Source organism: Sus scrofa, chromosome 1 (genome assembly GCF_000003025.6).
Source record: "Sus scrofa isolate TJ Tabasco breed Duroc chromosome 1, Sscrofa11.1, whole genome shotgun sequence".
NCBI lineage: Eukaryota > Metazoa > Chordata > Mammalia > Artiodactyla > Suidae > Sus > Sus scrofa.
In genome coordinates this window covers 136,722,270-136,743,927 of record NC_010443.5, presented here as the reverse complement: position 1 = coordinate 136,743,927, position 21,658 = coordinate 136,722,270, and the positions used below count along the sequence as shown (strand labels likewise).

General features: G+C 40.9%; 1 protein-coding gene across 1 annotated transcript in view; it reads left to right on the top strand.

The window, feature by feature from the left end:
• FMN1 (formin 1) overlaps nt 1–21,658 on the top strand; it is a 467,180-nt gene that overhangs the window by 419,605 nt on the left and 25,917 nt on the right. The window contains 2 exon segments of the mRNA XM_021098316.1: nt 8,438–8,489; nt 13,433–13,582. Coding sequence (XP_020953975.1) covers nt 8,438–8,489; nt 13,433–13,582 — 202 coding nt within the window.

Here is a 21,658-nt window from a genome sequence, read left to right as displayed (position 1 = left end):
CTGAAAAATAGTTCTGCCCTTTGATTCCATTGTGCTCTTTTCTATTTTGCTGCAAAAAGAAAATGGAAGATTGGAAATTGTTATGCCAGGAAATTGGCTCTGGTCCCCGAGTGGGGAGATAGTGAACAGGGGGTGTATTTTGTTAATATGGGTCTCTTGCTGTCAGTTTATCCATCTGTCAGGTAAATAGAGTACCCACCAGGTGTTAGTTGAGAGAAACGCTGTGAAATATTTTGGGTCACTGCCCGCAAGAAGCCCAGAGTCTGGTACAGAAAGCAGACGGCCAGCCAGCGATCCTACTTATGTTAACACGGTGCTGGTGGAGTGTTCACCATGTGAAGGGCTTCACAGAGGAGGTAGCTTTAAAGCTTTGTTTTTGGAGAAATAAAAGACATTTACACTGGGGGTGTTTGGGAAGAAGAAAGGCAGGAGGAGGAGGTATTCAAAGCAGAGGAAATAGTTTTCCCAGGATGACTTATCAAAGAAACTGTCTTTTCTCCATTGCATGTTCTTGCCTCCTTTGTCATAGATGAATTGATCATAAACGTGTGGTTTTATTTCTGGGCCCTCCATTGTGTTCCATTGATTTGCATGTCCTTTTGTTTGTTTGTTTGTTTGTTTGTTTGTTTGCCAGTACCATAGTGTTCTGATTACTCTAGCTTTGTAAGTTAGTCTGAAGTTGGGAGCATGATTCCTTCCTCTCTGTTCTTTCTAATCAAAATGATTTTGGCTATTTGAGGTCTTTGGTGTTTGCATACAGATTTTAAAGTTATTTGTTCTGGTTCTGTGAAAAATGACATTGGTATTTTTATAGAGATTGCACTGAGTCTGTAGATTGCCTTGAGCAGTGTGGTCGTTTTAACATTTCTAATTCTTCCAGTCCAAGAACATGCCATGTCTTTCCCCATCTGTTTGTGTTATCCTCAGTTTCTTTTGTCAGGGTCTTACAGTTTTTTGAGTGCAAATCTTTTACTTCATTGGGTAGGTTTATTCCTAGGTGTTTTTATTTTTGATATGATTATAAATAGGATTGTTTCCTTAATTTCTCTCTTTCTGGTAACTACATATAAAAGAATGAGATTAGTACATCTTCTCATACCAAATACAAAAATAGTCTCCAAATGGTTTAAAAACCTAAATGTAAGAACAAAAACAAACATACGTAGAAAGCTCTTTGACATAAATCGTAACAATATTTTTTTGGATCTATCTACCAAAGCAAAGGAAATAAAAGCAAAAATAAGGAAATAGGACCTAATTAAATGTAAAAGCTTTTGCACAGCAGAGGAAACCATCAACAAAATGAAAAGACAATCTACTTAATGGGAGGAAATATTTGCAAATGATGACTGATAAGGGGTTAATATCCAAAATATAAAAATAGCTCATACAGGAGTTCCCATCGTGGCGCAGTGATTAACGAATCCGACTAGGAACCATGAGGTTTCGGGTTCGGTCCCTGCCATTGCTCAGTGGGTTAAGGATCCAATGTTGCCGTGAGCTGTGGTGTAGGTTGCAGACGAGGCTCGGATCCTGAGTTGCTGTGGCTCTGGCGTAGGCTGGCGGCTACAGCTCTGATTAGACCCCTAGCCTGGGAACCTCCATATGCCGCGGGAGCGGCCCAAGAAATAGCAAAAAGAAAAAAAAAAAAAAAGAAAAGAAAAGATGCGTACATATGTACAGTGGAATACTACTCATCCATAAAAATGAATGAAATTTTTCTATTTTCAAGATCATGGATGGACTTGGAAGGTATTATGCTAAGTGAAATAAGTCAGACAAAGGCAAATACTGTATGATATCACTTATATGTGCAGTCTAAAAAAATACAACAAACCAGTGAATATAGCAACAGCAAAAAAAAGGGATTTACAGTTACAGAGGACAAACTAGTGGTTACCAATGGGGAGAGGAAAGTAGGGAGAGACAAAATAGAGGTAGGGGATTAAAAGGTACAGACTGCTATGTAATGAAAGCTACAAGAATATATTGTACAACACAGGGAATACAGGCAATATTTTATAATAGCTATAAAGGGAGTATAGCCTTTAAAATGGTGCATCACCATATTATACGCCTGTGACATACATTGTGCATCAACTCTACATCAATAAAAAATGAAAATGTTTATTTTTCCAAATAAGACATACAGATGGCCAGTAGGCACATGAAAAAGATGCTCCTTATTGCTAATTATTAGAGAAATGCAAATCAACACTGCAGTGAGGTACCATCTCATGCCAGTCAGAATGGCCATTAGTGTAAAGTCTACAGATATAAATAAATAAATAAATAAATAAATAAATAAATAGTTCACTCAGTATAGAGTCTCTGGTTAATAAATAAATAGAAGATAAATAAATAGTAAGTATAAAATAAATAAATGTATAAATAGTAAGTTTAAAAAGCAGAGGAAGCAGTGCACCCCAAAATAAAGGCATAAGAAAGTAGGAGGAGTGCCGGGGATGGTAAGGAGGCTTATGTGATGGAGCATGGGGCATGTAGCAGGAGCCAGGTGGTGGAGGCTTGTGCACTGTGAATCAAGTGCATCCTGGGCGGGGTGCAGGGGCTTGGGGCTGGGAGCTAGTGAACATGCTAAGCAGAGCAGTGACATCATGCAGTTTGCCTTTTAAGCTGACAGGCCAGTGGCGATGCAGAGAACTGGATTTACTGTGCAGGCAGGGAGTCTGTTACAGGTCACGATCTAGCACTTAGAACTTAAGGAATCTTTGCTCTCAGAAAACTTTCCTGGTTAAAACAGACCCCCTACATCAGACCCCCTTTCCTTTAGCCTTGGAGCAGTGATTCAGTTAACAGATCAAAGATTACATAACCTATTAATTATAAAAAGGGGATTATGTGAGAATAATCGTAACTACCTTTCTCCTCACACCTACCCCTTAAGTCCTAGTATTTGCATAATTATGTTTCTCTCCTGAGGATTAAATAAAACAAAAGAGGCTGAACTAGCAAATAAAATAACATTGGATCAGACATGTAGACCTCCTGTAGAAAAAACTTTAGGGTAAGGACATCAACCTTGTGAGGAAAATGGGCAGACAGTGAGGTTTTGAGCAAAGGACACCTGATCTGACCTGAAAATGGTCACAAAGATAGAAACACGATGGAAGATCATATGAGAAAAAGAATATATGTATATATGTATAACTGGGTCAGTTTGCTGCACAGCAGAAATTGGCACAACATTGTAAATCAACTATATACTTTAATTTTTAAAGTTAAAAAAGTTTTTAAAATGGAGTTTCCATTGTGGTTCAGTGAGTTAAGAACCCGACTAGTATCCATGAGGTTGCATGTTCAATCCCTGGCCCCATCCAGTGGGTTAAGGATCCCACATTGCGGTAAGCTGCAGCATAGGTTAAAGATGCAGCTCGGATCTAGGTTGACAGCTGCCCCTCTGATTCAACCCCTAGCCTACAAACTTCCATATGCCATGGGTGTGGCCCTCAAATAGAAGAGAAAGAAAGAAAGAAAGAAAATGGTCACAAGGGAAATTATTGTCTACTGAGACCACTCATAGATAAGCAAGCAAGAGCATTTTGCTTGGAAATTTGTAATATTCATCCCAAAGGCAGAGAGCTGGAGTACTAGCATTTGCTCTTGGCCAGTCGGTAATAAGTGGCAGCCATCTGCAGGTGCCTGGCATGTGATAGTCACAGTGTTGATCTCTCCCATTCAGTGTGTACAGTAGTATAACCACCTCGTAAGACAGATCTTACCATTCCAGATTGGTGGTGCTCAGTGCAGTTAAGGGACTTCCCCAAGGCCTTTCAGTTAATAAGCGGCAAAGCAGAAATTCAGCCCAGGTTGCGTTTGCCTGCTGCAAAGCCCAAGCTTTCTTCACTCCACGTGTATTTACCTTGGTTGAAGCAGCCATCTCACAGGAAGCTTGAATCCAGCAGCCTCCCTATGATAAGATTTGACTGCAGTGATTCCCATTCAACCAAGCACTGTGCCCTTTTCACATAGCCTCATAACTATGTGGGAGATAGGTGTTATCATTATTTTCCAGGGGAGGAAGCTGGAACAAAGGACATGTGCAACTTGTCCATGACATTTAAGTAGCAGAGCTGGACTTTAAAAGTTGGCCTTTTCATGATGCTGTATATCTTAAACTTATACAGTGCTGTACATCAATGGTATCTCAATAAAACCGAAAGAAAAAAACTCAAAAAAAAAAATAAAAATTAAAAAAAATAAAAGTTGGCCTTTAAGTATCTGGAGTTCTGATTTGCATTTCTTGGGTCCTCAACCATTGGATAGAAAGGGCCATTTTTTGCTTCACTTGGTAGGCCACAGTACTTATGAATTTCAGAATTGTTGTTGTGGGGCAATTTTATGATGACTAATGAGACAACGGCCATCAAATGAACCAGGAAACAAAATTCCAAGGCGTTAAAGATTTACACAAAAGCAAATGGCCTTTATTCAGAAAAGGTTACATTAAATAAAATCCATGCAGATATCTCGTAAACAGAAAATACCATCTAAAGAAAAAGAAACCATGTTGCTTTCTCTCTGGGACATAGAATTAGGAAAAATATTGTTCTTTAACAGAGAAAATTAAAATGTAAGAAAAGCAACACCTTTCTATCAGTGCCAGAGAAATTAGGGTATGCTGAAGGTAAGTCACGAAGCAACCTGACCACTCAGCTTTCTCCAGGCACCTCCAGTAAGTTACCATCATCGCAGTGTATACATAATCTTGATAAAGAACTTTGGAAGGCAGAATTGATGTCAAGCGAAATGTCTCATTTTTAGTATTCTGGTTTGTATTTCTTACTGCTTTTATTATCATAAATTGTGAGACTATCATCATTCTAAGCAGCTATTTCATTCCCCTGATTTGAAAAATCATTGAGGAGTTCCCTTGTGGCGCAGCAGTAACGAACCCAACTAGTATCCATGAGGACATGGGTTCCATCCCTGGCCTCGCTCAGAGGGTTAAGGATCTGGTGTCACCATGAGCTGTGGTGTAGGTCACAGATCCAGCTCAGATCCTGCGTTGCTGTGGCTGTGGTGTAGGCTGGCAGCTGCAGCTCCGATTTGACCCCTAGCCTAGGAACCTCCATATGCTGCAGGTGTGGCCCTAAAAAGACAAAAATCAATCAAGTTGAGAGTGTATATTTAAAACTCCTAGCTTCTGAGTTCCCTGGAGGCCTAGCAGTTAAGGCTCCATCATTGTCACTGCTATGGCTCGAGTCTCTGCTGTGTTGTGGGTTTGATCCCTGGCCCAAGAACGTCCACATGCCGAGGGCATGGCCAAAAGAATGAAATAAAACTCCCAGCTTCTTTGAAAAGGTGAAAGATCAGGCTGAAGTGGCAAGTGCTTCCTCTGCCTTGAATAGGGCACGACTGCCCACTTCCTTCCCACTCCCTCCCAGCCGACTTTTCCACTCTGAGACTGGGTCAGTTCCAGCATTGAGAAACTTAGAATTTTGGAATGTTAAGAGTCTTACCTTTGGCCCAGTTACCTGATTTGCTGGTGATGTTAGAATCTGAGTTTGTGACTCCTGTCCTAAAACATTTTCTTTCCAGGTTATGTCTTTTTGGTTTTCTTAGAGCATTTTGAGGACCTAAAATATATAATGACACGATGAGAAATTTCACACATAGTGGCAGGAGAAATAGTTTCATCTGGGGGAGCTTTGAGATCACATCAGCAAGGTGGCTGCCTTCATTATTTGTACATAGGCCCTTGGCTTAGGAAGAATTGAGATCTCTAGGTTCTTCTCATTTTCCTGAAGGCTCTTTTCCCCAAAACCCTCAAAGTTTCTGCTGTATGCCTTGACTCTTTTTTTTTTTTTTTAATTTTTTATTTTCCCACTGTACAGCAAGGGGGTCAGGTTATCCTTACATGTATACATTACAATTACAGTTTTTCCCTTGACTCTTAATAATACCTCTCTTTACATTTGGAAACTGTTCCCCCCTCCAAATAATCATATTCATAGAGCTACTGTAAAATCTTATCTTATGCTTAATTCAGTTTGGAAAGGGTATTTCCGGTCTAAATTTATAGGCAGTGACAGGTTAACCACAGTCTGCTTAGCACAGAGTAGAAGTAGCCAGTCAGAAACACCCGGGAGACCGACGGAGAACAGGAAGATCACTCGGCCCTCACAGGAATTTTTCCCCTTGTTTGGCCATGCACATAATTAATAATCCACGGATGAGAACAAACCACTAGGTTGTTTCCTATTTGAGGGAACTGGTAGCCTCTGGGAGATGTAAGTTGCTTCTGTATGATTAGCTAAGAACCCAACTAACTCACGGAGATTCCTGCTAGGAAGGTGGGGGAAATCTTAGCACAAAAGATGTCAGTGAGTATAATTTTACTTAAAATGCTGTCATTATCAAAGCCAATTCATTTTGATATAAAAAATCATTATTGAAATTTACTGGACTTGGAGATAGTAGTGTACAACTTTAGTCTGATATTCATTTTGATATAAAAAATCATCATTGAAATTTACTGGACTTGGAGATAGTAGTGTACAACTTTAGTCTGATATTCTTCTTTAGCCTATGTTTATATTCTGAATATAAAGTTTTATGTTTCAGAGACTTAGTATCTCTCGTTTTAAGCAGCCGTCATCCAGTATGTACATTTGTAAACTAAAATAATGTACCTAATATGCAGGTACTTTTCCATGTTTAAGGCACAACAGAAAACAGGCCAGATGAAGTTGCTGCTCTCCTGAAGCTTGTATTCAGTGTTTTGGGGTTTTTTTTAATTAAAGTACAGTTGATTGACAATGTTGTGCCAATTTCTGCTGTACAGCAAAGTGACCCAGTCATACACACGGACATATACACATTCTTTTTCTCATGCTGTCGTCCATCATGTTCTCTCCCAAGAGGTTGGATATAGTTCCCCATGCTGTCCAGTAGGACCTCATCAATGTTGTTTAATAAACCATTGAGTAAATGGGTTGTCTGTCAGGTAGATAGAGGCTATAGGGAAAAGGGTGGAGCGGGGATAGGAGGATGCATGGCAAGGGATGATCTTTCATTTAGCAGGGCCAGGAAAGGTGATGTTTGGGCTGAGACCTGATGGATTGAGGGAGCCAGTCCTGCAGGACTGTGGGCAAGGTACCCCAGGGAGGAAGAAAAGCAAGTGCAGAGATGACCAGCGCACATGCTCTGTGTCCCGTCAGCCAGGCTGGGAAGGAAGAAGTGTGGGAAGGAGGAAGTAACATCGCAGAGGAGCCAGGGGAAGACTTCCAAGGTTATGTCTAGGGTGATGGCAAGCTGTTTTGAGCAGGGGAGGAACTTGACAAAATTTACATTTTAACATCAGTGACTGAATGATGATGATGTGCTAACAATACCTGTCATGTCTTTGAGCATAACATGCCCCACACTTTACATGTAGTATCTCATTTAATCTTTATAACAGCTCTATGATGGTAATCCCTGTAGCTATACTCATAGAACACATGAGGCCATGACTATATCATTGATTGTAAGTGATTTACCCACAGTCACACAGGTATTACATGGCACAGCTAGGCTTAATTAGTGATGTCTTTAAATCCTTCAATACCTTTCGTGGAGTACCAAAACATAGGCCCTGGGTGGGATTGATTTTCTTTTCCCATTTATTTTAGATAATTATAGTCTTAAAGGAAAGTTAAGGCTCATAGAGATTATGACTTGCTGATAATTTTTCTAGACATTTTTAAGTTATCATATATAACAGTGTTATCTTCTGATTAAAGAGAAATATACATGAAAGAACCACCCCAAATGAAAGCTCCCAGTTTCTTTCTCATCCCTATAGAGCACTAGGTTCTCAATCTGTAAATTCAGAATTCTCAGTATCATTCATTTCCTTAGCAATCTTAAAATAGTTTTTCAATGCATTTAAAAACATTATTCTGAATAAAGAGACCATATGCCTCTGGAGACCTATGTAGAGATAGTGTTTGCAAGGATTTCAGTGAATTCGTGTAAATCTGAGTAGAACTTCTGCAAACAGTACTAAATTATTTATTATTACTATTATTATGTTGTTGTTTTTGTTGTTGTTTTGGAGGGTATTACTATTATTATGTTGGTGGTGGTAGTGCTGAGCAAATGCCAAGGTTCACAATGAGGCCAGTTATAGTTAGGGTGACCACAGGATTTTCCAGTTTAAGGCTTTGTCCGAGTGTCAGTAGTAATGTCACCCTTTTCACTCTCACAAGTGTCCCGGTGAGGACAATAAATTCTATGGCCACCATTAACCATAGCTGTTATCAAGAAAGCAGTGACAGTGGGTCTAGCAAATTGAGTCCTATGGCCAGGAGGTGGGGTAGGGGCTGTCAGCTCCTGAATGTGGGCTTATTTTGCTAACAAATCAAAGTTAGATTACACAAAGGATAGGATGGAAGAAAATCCTGTTTAATTCATAATAATTTATCTTTTACAGCCAAAAAAGAGCATAAAATGGAAGAAAGTCACTTGGAGAATGCACAGAAAAGGTAAGTAACTCTGAATCAGCCCCAAGTTGTGCTTTGACTAGCCATTCTTTTTTATCATTTTATTAAGAACGTTCATATTGCTGTGCAAAAGCATCAACACCATCCATCTCCAGAACTTTTTCGTCTCCTCCAAAGGCAGACTCTTTACTCTTGAAACCATAACTGCCAGTTCCCTCTTTCCCACAGCCTCTGGCAACCACCATTCTGCTTCCTGACTGTAACTTTGACTACTCTAGGGACCTGTGTCAGTGGAATCATACAGAAGTTTTCCTTTTATGATTGGCCTACTTCACTTAGCGTCCTGAAGGACCAGCCACTCTTTTGACCCTGTCTGTTAAGACTGTGCCCCTAGGAGCAAGAAGCTTCTAGCGAAAGCTGGAGTGAAAGATCCAGGAATAGGACTCGGGATCTTTTTTTTTTTCCCCTCCAGAAGCAGGGACAGATCCAGACTCACCTGCTTCACAGGTCCTAACACCATTTCCATGTCTGTGCCTCTGCTCCATGACTCTGCTCCAGAATACCTCACGGATGCCAGAGCCGTGGGAGCCTTCTTTGCATTACAGCTCCTTTAAAGCAATTATTGCAAATACCTAAGAGACACATTATGTCTTTCCTCAGCTGCTAGAGGATATTGTAGACAAGTGACAGTTGGAGAGAGGGGAGTGACCTCTCTATATTCATGGAAAACTACCCCCCAAAGTTGGAGCAGGGCCCTCAGAGGTCTTCTCTTCAACCTCTCACCTACCTCGGGCTTCTTCTTTGTTCTCTCTCTTCATAGACACCTAAGTGGAGTCATCCACCTCACCTAGTAGAGCCCAGTCACCATTGGCTGTGATCCCTTAGAGGAGTTTTTCTATTAGTCAGCGGGGCTCCTCCTCTCTCTTAGAAAATGAAGGGGAATACGCCAAGATTTCCTCAGATTCGGGGCAGGGAACTGAGATAAATTTGCAGGGGCCACTTCTGAAAGTATTAGAAAATTAAGAGCTAACTAAAGACAGGAAACAAGCTTTACAAAATGTGTGTGGAGAGGCATTCATTAAATGCAAGTGAACGAACTCCAGAAATGAACCCTTTCCTCTCACCTCACCACAATTTCCAAGCGTTCTAAAAGCCTCTGGTCAATGCTGTGTGCCCTCCTTTAACAGACACCAGCATCTCACCCTGCTTCCCGCCATATGTGCCGATAAAGTTAAGATGCAGAGGAGCGCAAGGTGAAGGCAAACTTGGCCTTTTTTCTAAGTGCAGACATGTTCTTGAATTAAGATTGTCATCCTCACATGATAATTTTTGGCAACCAAGATGATCACATGGTTCTGATTTTAGAATTTTAGATTATATTCCTTTATTGGACTTAACCTATATATCCTATACATATGTATGTATATAGTATACATTATCCCCATATTAAGATTCTTTTCCTCGGTGTGTAAAGCTAATGTGTCTGTGTTACAGAAATATGCCACATGCGTTAAAAAGACCATCAACAAGGGCACATGGGTATCAGACTGAACAGAATTTTGAGTCCCAAGGTGGATGTCAGACTTCTAATTCTTCTTCGGGATTCTTGCTTTCAGAAAAAGGGGCCCATCTGAGAGGGGCCGGAGTTGCTGCTGTGCATTAGCCATGCTGAGGGGGGTCATAAATTTTGGTTGTCAGCGTTTTCCGTGACTTTGTGGTGAAGGTAGCCTAGCTTTCATGTCATACATGAAATATGTTAGATCCCATCTTTAATGTAGAAACCACAGTTGTTTGGTTACACTCTTGAAGGAGGTTGGTGGTCAGTGTTGCAATATTCGTGTGAGATTTAGTAAATTCTTGTGTTGTATTCTCAAGAGAAACAATTTACTCTGAGGCTAAGGAATATTTGCTTTTCCTCAGCAGTTTCTGAAGGCATGCATGTAGGACAATAACGGATGTGTTCCGCCCCAGCATCTCAACACTGCAAAAGTAAAACAGTTCCCTTTGCCACGGGCTCTTTGATACAATCGTTGTCTGAACTCTAAAAATGTTTAGCTGACTCAAAAAGATACGAATCAGACAAGGAATTATAGCAGAGAGAGAAGGGGTCGGGGAATAGTTAAGAGTGAAGTAGAAAAGGTTCATAGAACATAGGATTAGAAGCCAGTCTTTGAAAAGTTGAAAGCTATTTTAGAGGTATCTGCTGACTAACAAAAATTTTTAAATGGCACTACCATCCCCTTTGTCTATTGGAGGAATCCCCCCCTTGTTAAATATCAGCATTTTTCTTCCCCAGTTCAGAAGATTTATGATAATCAGTCTTCTGTGAATCAAAACTGAATTTGGGAGGAAGGGAATTGTTTGGCGGCAGGGTGAGGGCACTAGTCTAGACCTTATCAGATAGTTATAGGTTCATATTCTAGCTTTTGGCATTTTTTCTTGAACAAAAAAGATCACACTGAAGTCAACTAAGGCACATCTTCAGAGTGACTCCGTCTTTGTTCAAGCCACAGGGTGCCAAAGCCGGGCCAGCCTCCGCAATTCTCTTTGCTTTAGTTCTGAAGAGGTTCACTTCCTTTCTTAGTTTCTTAAATACATAGGGGGGAAAATGCTGAAATTCACTATTTCCTTTCATTTTCCTCCTCTTTGAGGGTTAGCAAGCAGAGCCTCCCAGACCCTCCAGGGAGAGGCAGCGAGATTACATGGTGAGCTTTAATTTAGAGTTGGGAAAAGTGTGGCCCTCGGGGGGAGGGGGGGGGTGACACGTTGTTCTCAAACTCTGTGATAACCCATCCAGTGATGCTGTCACTCCCTGAAACTGCATCAGGGCTCACAAACTCAGAGGCGTTGGGGTAACCCATTAAGCACGGTAACCAGAGTTTCTGTACACTTTACTATACAGCTCACTGTAAAATAGGAAGAGAATGTGTTCCTCTGAATCCTAAAGTGGAGATTGTCCCTTCTCTCTTCCATGCACAAACAAATAATGTTTCTGTGTAGAAGATGACTGTAAGGAAGAGAGGAAAATAATGATGTGCTTTGCAGGGAGGTAATGCACATTATATGTGATCCAGGCAGCAGCTGTGTCTCAGTGGAAGCAAATCCCCCAGAATGACTCTCTCATTTCTTAAGTGCCTATGTTAGTGAGCATGAGCCACAGAAGAGCAGAACAGAAAAAAGCAGTTCACTGAGAATCGGGGGATGCGACTCTGTAGGCCCAACTCTGCCAGTGAATAAGGTCATTCCATCTTTCCAGGTCTCTGTTTTCTCGTCTGTAAGATGAGAATGTTGGACAGGTTGACCTGCAAGTCCCTTCCAGTTCCTAAGCCCCGTGTCTCTGTAAGAAATTCCTGACCCATTCTTTTAGGTTACAGAACTCTCTCTCTCTGTATTTCCATGCTACAATCAATAGACTTCTCATTTTGAATGAAATCAAAGTACATGCCGTGGAGGGTACATTTGGTTTTATCAGTGTTTTGACTGCCACAGAATTCAGAGTCATGTCTTGGCAAAAGTGGACATTGCTACCTTCTGGTTTTGCTCTAAAATATGTGTGGTTGGAATTATAAGAGAGTCCCTTAAGAAATTACTGGAATTATTGCCTTTCTCCACCTATGCACTTTCAGTCTTTTAATAACTAGGAGCCAAAATTCCCTGACCAGTAGTTTTAATTTGCATTAAACACAGATTTATTATTTACAGAAGCACAAAGAATTTATGGGACTCAGAGCTGCAGCTCCAGCTTGGATCTCGCCTAATCATAGCCATGGAATCAATTAACAGTTCATCTGTGAAATGTGATAAAATCTTATGAGATACATATTGCCCAATAACTGAGAACGAGATGAAAGTATGCTCCGTAATAGTAACGGGGCTTCAGGGTTTTACAATTGCTGTTGAATAGAGTTCCATTAGAAACTCAGTATTCAGGATGGCCACAAAAAAAAAAAAAAAATGCCGTGTCTGAACAGATGATAGAGCGTTGAGTAATAAACCTGGCCAGCCATTCCTGCTTTGATTAGTTTCCAACACTTTAGAAAAGGGGGCCATTTATTTAAGTGTTCTTGCTCATGGCAAATGAGCTGGTGGGGCTTGGGGTAGGTCGAGGGGAAGGACTGAGGGCAGAGCTATAAATTGCTACAAAGCTAGTGCCTCCAAGAAGGGCTGCTTGGGAGGCCCAGGTAGTCGGCTGGGAATGAGCCTTCATGGAATAAGTCAGGACATTCTTAGTGTTAACTGGAAATCTACCTGGTAAAACCTGGGTTCTCTTATTAGAGATCATTTTCGAAGATCAAAAAATGGTTTTTCTTCCAATCCAGCTATACCCTCCATTAGATCTGTTTTTGTACATTGGCGGTTAACATTCTTGTATCACATCAAGCTTTCACGTGTAGCCTTCTTAAAGATCATATAGTCTAAGTCTCTTATTTCACCCTTGAGATAATTGAGAGCACAGTGCCAGAGGATGGGTCCAAGATTACAAAACCAGCAGATGCCACAGTAAGGATAGAACAGTCCCTTGATTTTCTGTAGAGCACTCAACAGATTGATGATTCCCAGTGGGCTCTTCTAGGTGACCCCTCCTGGTGATAAAGCACCAACATGTCATCAGTGTTCCATATAATCATTAAACATAGTATGAGGAGCCGGTAAATGACATGGGTTTCAGATGTAGAACAGTCCCCCCTAAATTTTACCTGGATACACCGTGGAATTATACACGCTGGCTTTATACAGATAAAATGTGCCCAGGAATATCCTCCCCTCCCCAATCATGTTGAATTTCTTAAAAATTCAACAGCTTGGACACATAGGTTTTACAAAGGCTTAGGATAAGCCACAGTGACTGTGAGCCTGGGCTTTCGTGCTAGAGAAGAGATTGTGGGAAACTGTCGAAGTTCCCTTGTCCTCACCCTAATGGGTATTGGTGTTGACACTTTCTCACCCTCTACCTCCCTCTGTTTTTTTTTCCTCTACGTTTACAGTTTCGAAACAACAGTTGAATATTTTGGGATGAAGCCAAAGTCTGGTGAGAAGGAGATCACACCCAACTACGTGTTTATGGTGTGGTACGAGTTCTGCAGTGACTTCAAGACAATTTGGAAGCGGGAGAGTAAAAGCATATCTAAAGAAAGGTAAGGCTCTAATGGATGAATGAATACCTCCCAAGTCGAGGAAACCGCCTTCTCAAACCTCACAGTGTGCCCACCTCACACGCGTCAGTACTGCCTTTCAGATCAAGTGGACGTCGAGGAAGGATTATTGGCTCCAGGTTCGTAGAGAAATTTGGGGGGAGGTTTGCTGTCCACACAAGCAGAGACCCTCACGTGATCTGATAAGTTACACTTTCTTAACCCCTTCCAATTACTCGCTAGTAAATGAAAGGCGAGCTGAGCTAATTTGCAACAGATTGCTTCTCTGTGTATTTTCACGTTGGCTCAAGCTAAATGAGGCAGCCTAGCTGTCGCAGACAGTACAGACAAATAAAAGTGAATGCTTTTCCCATTAATATACTGAACTTGCATCAAAGGGAAATCTCCGAGACTTGGGCCACACTTTAACACAGTGTTGAAGCCCCGCTCTGGATTTACAGCGCCACTTCTGACTCCCCGTATCCTGCTGAGGACATCAAACTCCTGCCGCTCGCCTTCATTGCAGCCTCCTGATTTTATTAGTTGGGGGTGGAAGGGAAACCTCAGCTCCGAATATAGGGAGAGTGTGTGTGTTCGTTCTCCTTAGAGAGAGACCGAATTTGGCCCTGTGTATCAGGGAGGGGGAAAAAAAAAAGGCATTTCTGCTTGACCAGCATTTTGATCAGGTTGCCACTGTTCAACAAAGGATGTCATGGATTTACGCTTCAAATAGGTCCTGCTACTACTCCTGTGGAAGAGATGTATGAGAGTGTCATTCAAAGTGGGGTAGGAGATAAAAAAATTTTACAAATGAAGGAAGTGATTTAATTGTAGCATCTATATCTTGCTAAACATTGCGACTTGAAGTTCCATAATTTGGTATTTTTGTTCTTTGCTTTGTAATCAGAGAAAAGGTATACACATCTCTCACACACACACACACACACACACACACTAACTCATATGTTTTACCTTAGAAAGCTACTCTAAAGGGATCATAATTTAGAGATTTTTTGACTCAGTCTTACTGAATTTCTAAATATTTTCCCAGGGGTTTTTTTAAAAGCCCACTTTCTCTCTAAGGAACTCAAAGAGCTTTAAAAATGTTTATCCACACATCTTTCCACCATTACCTCTTTTGGAACTTGGGAATTAAACAGAGTGTGTCCATTCGATAGATAAAGTGAAGCCGAGAAAAGTTAAGTGACATTGTTTAGAAAATAGACTATTGATAGTAACAGGGAAAAAAAATCCTAAAAATCTTGACATTCCAACTTACGGCTCTTGCCCTGCGGTCACTTCTTTAGCCCTTTAGCTAAAATCAGTTTCTTTGGAATACATTCTGTGTTTTGTGAACCTTGGAGGAAAGTGACAGGGATAAGCTCCTCTCTCTCTAACAGAGTAACAGCTGGTCATTCAGTTCTCTAAATCCACACCCAAAGGGCAGGAAGCCCTCAGTGGGCTCTGAATGCCCAGCCTTAAGATATTACACCTCAGATTTTGACCATAGTCCTTAATGAATTTGAATTTGTTGTTGGAGCCCCAAAACTGACAAAGAGGGTAGTGAATTGCTTTCATTTGAATGATCTGTTGAAATACTGAATATAGTCTTTCAAATGGAAGAGTTTTCCCCCATCATAGAAGTTAGACTAAACTCACTGTGGGCCGGCAGTTGTATCAACCACTCTTTCAGAATGACCTGTCTCTGATTCCAAGCGATGGGCACTTGCTTCCTGGGTGCGGCTGGTGAATTGCCCACTTCACACTCCGTAAACCAACACCTTTAAAGGGTCATGACTTCCCAGGACCCTTATAAGTTATTCTCATTTCGCAGCTTCAGGGGTCTCTTCATTCCAGCCATGCTTTGTGAGACAGATTATCAAGATTTCCAAACTAAAACAACATCTCTGAAAGTTAATGATGGCTCATAAAATATTGGTGGAAGCAGCTTGTTGGCAAAAACCTTTTTTGTTAAGAAGTGTTAGTGCATTATGTGTATTACTGCTCATGCAGTTCAACAAACTGGTTAACATCCAGGATTTTCTCATGAAGTGGGGATTTTTTTCATTTGTTCTCTGTTTATTAAGGGTCTCCGCTTTTAAACCATTGGAATCACATATTCGTTATGGTGAAATAAGCAAATTAACTTGAATTCTTGTATTGTAATCAAATGAGAAAAAATATGGGAATTTCCTGGTGGCTCAGTGTCTTAAGGTGTTGTCATTCTATGGCTTTGGTTACTGCTGTGGCATGGGTTCAGTCCCTGGCCCAGTATTTCTGCATGCTGTGGGCTTAGCCAAAAAAAAGAAAAAGGAAAAAAAGAGAAACAGTATGATTGCTTTGGTTTGACCCCTATTTAATGATGTTTGATATTGTCATTTTTACTGTACTTGTCCCAGAAAGTCAATAAACACAAAATGTCAGCAGGTAGTATAACATGGTATGAAGACATGCTCAAAAATTAAATTCATAACCAAATGAAGCCTAATAGCTTATAATTATGAGGGGGGTAAAAAACCACAGTTTGGATTCCCATCCAAAAGAATACATCCACTTGACTTTTATCTTTTTGGGGGGGCGTGCACCCGTAGCACATGGAAGTTCCTGGACTAGGTGTCAAATCAGAGCTATAGCTGCCAGCCTACACCACAGCCACAACTGCGCTGCAACCTGCACCACAGCTCAGGGCAATGCTGGATCCCCAACCCACTCATGGACACTAGTCAAGTTCATTACTGCTGAGCCACGACGGGAACTCCCCACTTGACTTTTAGATGTATTTAAAGGTCAACTAAAGCCCCAAAAATCATTGGGAAAAATTAAGGCTCAATCATAGTATTTTCAAAGGGACAGGTTCATTTCTAAATGAAATGGGAGTTTTGAAATGGGAGCTTTTCTTTAGGCAACTTGAGTAAAGGTGTTAGAGAATATCGACTTCTTGTTCTGCTTAGTATGTTTTCCCGAATGCACATTAGCTTGAGCCAAAATTGAGGTGCTGCAGCTCCATAGCAGGGTAACAACTACCCCTCGTGAAGCCCAGAACTATGTCTAGACACACTGATGACTGATCAAAAACATCCAATGTGCTTGTGCCTCACTCATGACTGATGCACCCTGTTATTAAGTTGGTGTCAGGACACGATTCTGTATTTGAGAAGAAGAGACAGTCTTTCACTGGGCGTGTGGTTTACCTGCAAATTAACTCTCTCAGTAGAAGAGCAAACTACTGTTTGATGGGATATTAATGGCATTACACTTTTCCTTGTCATGTAAGCCAGTGTTAGGCAAAACAGCAAACTTCTGCATCCAGGCACAAATCCAGAGCACCCTGCTCCCTAGACTTTCAGCTTGTGATCCACTCTATCCTCCTGCTGCCCCTAACACTGGAACCCAGCCTCCAGTGAAATGTATCAGCCCTCCTCTATCCCTCCTGAGTACTGGCAGTATTCAGTCATGTCAAAAAGACCTCTGGATAGAGGGTTGAAAACCAGAATGTTTATGCCATTAATTTGCATTGTGCTTTTGGACCAGTCACTTACTGCCTGGGGGAACCCAAATATCACATCTATAAAACGCATGGATCGAGAGGAAGCAGGAAGTAAATGTGCACTCTGATTCTTTCTAGCTCGAAATCTCTATGAATCTAAGAACAACTTTTTTAATATTTGAGAAACTGTGTGTCTTATGTCTGAGAAAGTGCCTGTTACCTTTGCTCTTGAGCTCCCCAGGGACTATACTGAAAGGCATCTTAAGCCAAGCTCTGGCTTAAGTAGGAGAAAGACTTGGGGGCAGCAGGGAGGATTTTCGTTGTCTTCTTGGATTTGGTAAATGTCTCCAGCTACCTTGTTCCAGACCCCAAGTTCCTCCCCTAAAATACCAAGGCTGGTCTTGAAGACCACATTTTTTTCATTGAAAGTATACATACCAAAAATATTTTCCTCTGCTCATCTGCATCCAACATGGCATTTACTGGTTTAGGAAAGTTCATTAAGATTTTTATTCTCAGAGGCACCTTGGCCTCAGTTTTACCTTTTAATGTACTTTTGTATTTATGCCTCTTGACATCTACACATTCAATGAATTTTTAGAACACATGTTACTTCCACCTATTAAATCAACACATTATCTGAGCATATGCATAATTGTGAGGAGGTAACCTAATTTTGCTGCTACTTTTTGACTATTCTTTACTCATTTTCTGATTTTTCTTTTTTTTCCTGTTTAATTATTCTGAGATATACAACCCTTCCTTATGAAGCTTTCCACTATTTAGGGTATGTTAAGATTGCTCCCCTCGTATGCCCCCACATGCACACATAGAAGCCACAAACCACTTCTACCCACAAAGTGAGCTAGGAATTTGCAAAAAAGGTAAAGAAATCCCAGGGGACTCATGACTCCAGGAATAAAGTCTTGGCAAATAATTCACCCCGAGCCAAAGCACACTTTAAAAGTGCTGTTTAAAAACCCATAATGAGTAAGTAATGAGTGAATAAGGAGTTTGGTCAATTGCATGCAAAATGCAAATAAGACATTTCATTATATACATGACTATAATTTACACCATGGGGGAATATGGCTGGTTAGTTTGTTCATTTTTTTGGTTGTTTTTTTGTGTTAAGTTCAGCTAAATAGCAACAGGGTTTTTTGTTTTAAGTGTATTACTTGCAGCTATTATGGTTAATTATGCAACCGACATACTCTTGACAGCAGATAGTACAGAGCTATTGTGGGGTTATCCCAAATCTGTTTTCAGAGCTCCACTGCTCCGGTCACGTTAGGACCAGAAACTGGGGACTTAGGCCATCACTCAACCCACAAAGAAGCCATTGATTGCAGTGTAGACATTGCAGGAATTCCTCTCTTTATATGATAAAGTTATTTCTGGAAAAAGTCCGCAAACTAAAATTTTTATTTACTGAATCATGATCATGACAGTAACTTCTAACAAATTAACTTTCTTTTCCCAAGCCCTCTGTTATGTGGTTAAATGATTCCTATACACTTCACTGCTAAGAAGCTTCATATTTACTTTCATAATACAAGTAATCATCCCCTGGCAAAACCTGGAATTTTCCTAAGTTACGGTTCAAGGCAGTTCTATACAAATCCACAAATGGTAAATGCCCCAACAAGCTAACTTATAAAGGCAATTTTTAATTATCATAATCATAAAGAATAAAACCTTCTTATTTCCTAGGCAGTTAAGTTTGAAACTACTTCTACAAAATTAAAAAATATGCCATGAGTATGGAGAGGAGATGGTAGACTTTTAAATGGTCAGAATTATAGGGTCATTGGTTTTTAAAAACTAAAACACCTCTTTTGACCCTCTTTCCTCTGTAAACTTTCTATTATTTCCAGCTTCATTCCCCTACTTCTTTTTCCATAACACACACACTCACACACACACACACACACACACACACTCAGTCCTTTCTTTATCAGTAAGGATAAAGCCTTGGCTGCAATAATAAAGACCAAAGTAATTATTGTTTAAACAAGAAAGTTTTATTTTACTTTGGCATAACGGTCTGAGTAGAAGTTGTTCTGAACTCTAGAACCCAGATTCCTTTACTTTGGTGGCCGCCATCATTAAGGCATGGTCCTTACTTGCAAGGCTGAAGGTGGCTCACATCGTGTCCATCAGCACCACTGCTGCCAAGTTCCTGCCAGGAGAAAGGAAAGGGCACACCCCTTTTTAAAAAAGGGTGTGGCCCAGAAGGTACATATATTTCATTGGGAAAAACTTAGTTTCATGATATATGCCAGGGAGACCAGGAAATGCAGATTTATTCTGGGAGCCATGGGCTCAGCTAAAGACTCATGGGTTCCATGACCAAAGGGAGCAGAAGGAACAGATGTTGAGACCATTCGCAGATTTTGCCACCTTTCCCCATTGGCTAATTTCTCAGTTTTGCCTCCTTAGTGATTAGTCTTTTTTACCCTGTTTTCTCAGTGGTTTTTCCCTAGTTTTGGACCTCATCTCTCACCTTGGACTATTGATACATCCTTCTGACTTTTCTCTCTGCCTATCATTTTTTGGAGGGGTTGTTTTTGTTTTGTTTTGTTTTGTTGTTTTTTTTTTCTTTTTCTTTTTTTGGCTGCCTTATGGCTTATGGAGTTCCCAGGCCAGGGATCATATCCAAGCAGCAGTTGTGACCTACAACACAGCTGTGGCAGCACCTGATCCATTAACCCACTGAGCTGGACCGGGGATTGAACCTGTGTCCTGATGCTGCAGAGACACCATCAATCCCGTTGAGCCACAGAGGAAACTCCTGTTTGTCTTATTTCTTCTTCAGTGGCTCTTAATATTGTATCTAGTTATCTTTCTAAAACAGGTTAGATCACATCTGTTTCTTTAAACATACGCTGTTTAAACATATTCTATTCTGAAATAAGAGGAAGAAAATCAGCCATGGTTGGCACTTATATCCATTAACTTTGGGGGCCTCACCACAGCCCTGAAAAAGTATATTACGGTTTTCCAGATAAGCAGAGGAGAGTGTAAATGAATTGTCAGCATCACAATTTCACTAGAAAGCGACAGAATGGTACTAGGTAGCACTAAAACTTGAGCTCTTTCAAGTAGTCCATATTCCAAAATGAGCCTCCCCAGACTTGCCTCAACTCACTTTCCAGCCTCATTTCCCATATCCTCATCACCCACATACTCATGACATTGACTCAGTGCTTGTCACATCTGCACATTCTTGCCTAGTGTTCTCATTGGGTAATTTCTTTACACTGCATGGTCCCTAGTTATTTCCTGCTGGTCAAAACATAGTCATCCTTTAAGGACTCCTCTAAAAATCTTCTGAAATGTCCTTAAGTAAAAAGAATCTCATCATCCTCTGGTCTCAGACAGAATGTTTTTTTTACCATCCTTTAACACCTCATTCATTCCAACTTGTTATTTTAGCACTTTTTATGTCTTTTTCCACCTTTAAGACATAAACCCATTCTTTGTCATATCTTCTATGGCGTATTCTCCAGCATAGACCCTAATAATTGTTTATTGATATAGAAAGGACGTGACAACATGGGACAAAATGACACTGAGTGAGCATTGGGGATCCTGGGCAATGTGAGAGTTTGGAGGAGAAAGGGATTCCAATGAAATGTGGAGGCTAGGGAGGGCTCTGGGAGGATAGTTAACTATAAACAGGGCCGCGCACTGCAAAAGTTGTTGAAGGGATTCAGAAGCCAGGATGGGAATGTTGGATGTCAGCTGCCCCTAAATCTGACAGGTCTCCCAAATCTCCTGGAGAGCTTTGTAAAAAAAAAAAAAGTAAACAAACCTACCAAATCAGAATCCCAGGAGGTAGCACCAAGAGATCTGCTGGGTTTTGTTTTGTTTTGTTTTTGTTTTTTGTCTTTTTAGGGCTGCACCCATGGCATATGGAAGTTCCAAGCCTAGGGGTCAAATCAGAGCTGCAGCTGCCAGCCTATGCCACAGCCACAGCCACGCCAGATCCAAGCTGCGTCTGCGACTCACATCACAGCTCACAGCATCAAGGGATCTTTAACACACAGAGGCCAGGGATCAAACCCACTTCCTCATGGACACTAGTTGGGTTTGTTACTACTGAACCACCACGGGAACTCCAGATCTGCTGTTTTAGAAAGCTCCTCATAGAGAGAACACATTTTGTGTTCGGTCACTTCAATAAATGCCTTGGCTTCACCCATCCCTTGTTTAACTCTCTCAGGTAAGCTTTGGAGGTGGGAGGAAGAAGTTCATCTTCCCAGGGATTCTTGCTCTGTTCAGCCAAGTTTAGGAACTGCTAGACTCAGGTGATCATGAAGGTCTCTCCCAGCTCTGATTTCTTGTGGTTTTAGGCAAGAAATGAGCTGGACATGGACAGACTAGATGAATTCGGCTACATAGAGAAGTAAGAGGTAAGGACATCTTGCAAATTACACAGCAAAGGCCTGGACTTAGAAGGCTCAACACAGGTTTTGGAGGAACCACATGATGGGTTGTTCTGGGGCCAACCTAATTACAGTGTTCTCTGTGCATCCTCAGAGCCCACCTCATCGCTTGTGTATTTGCATGTTGCATTCCTATAATAT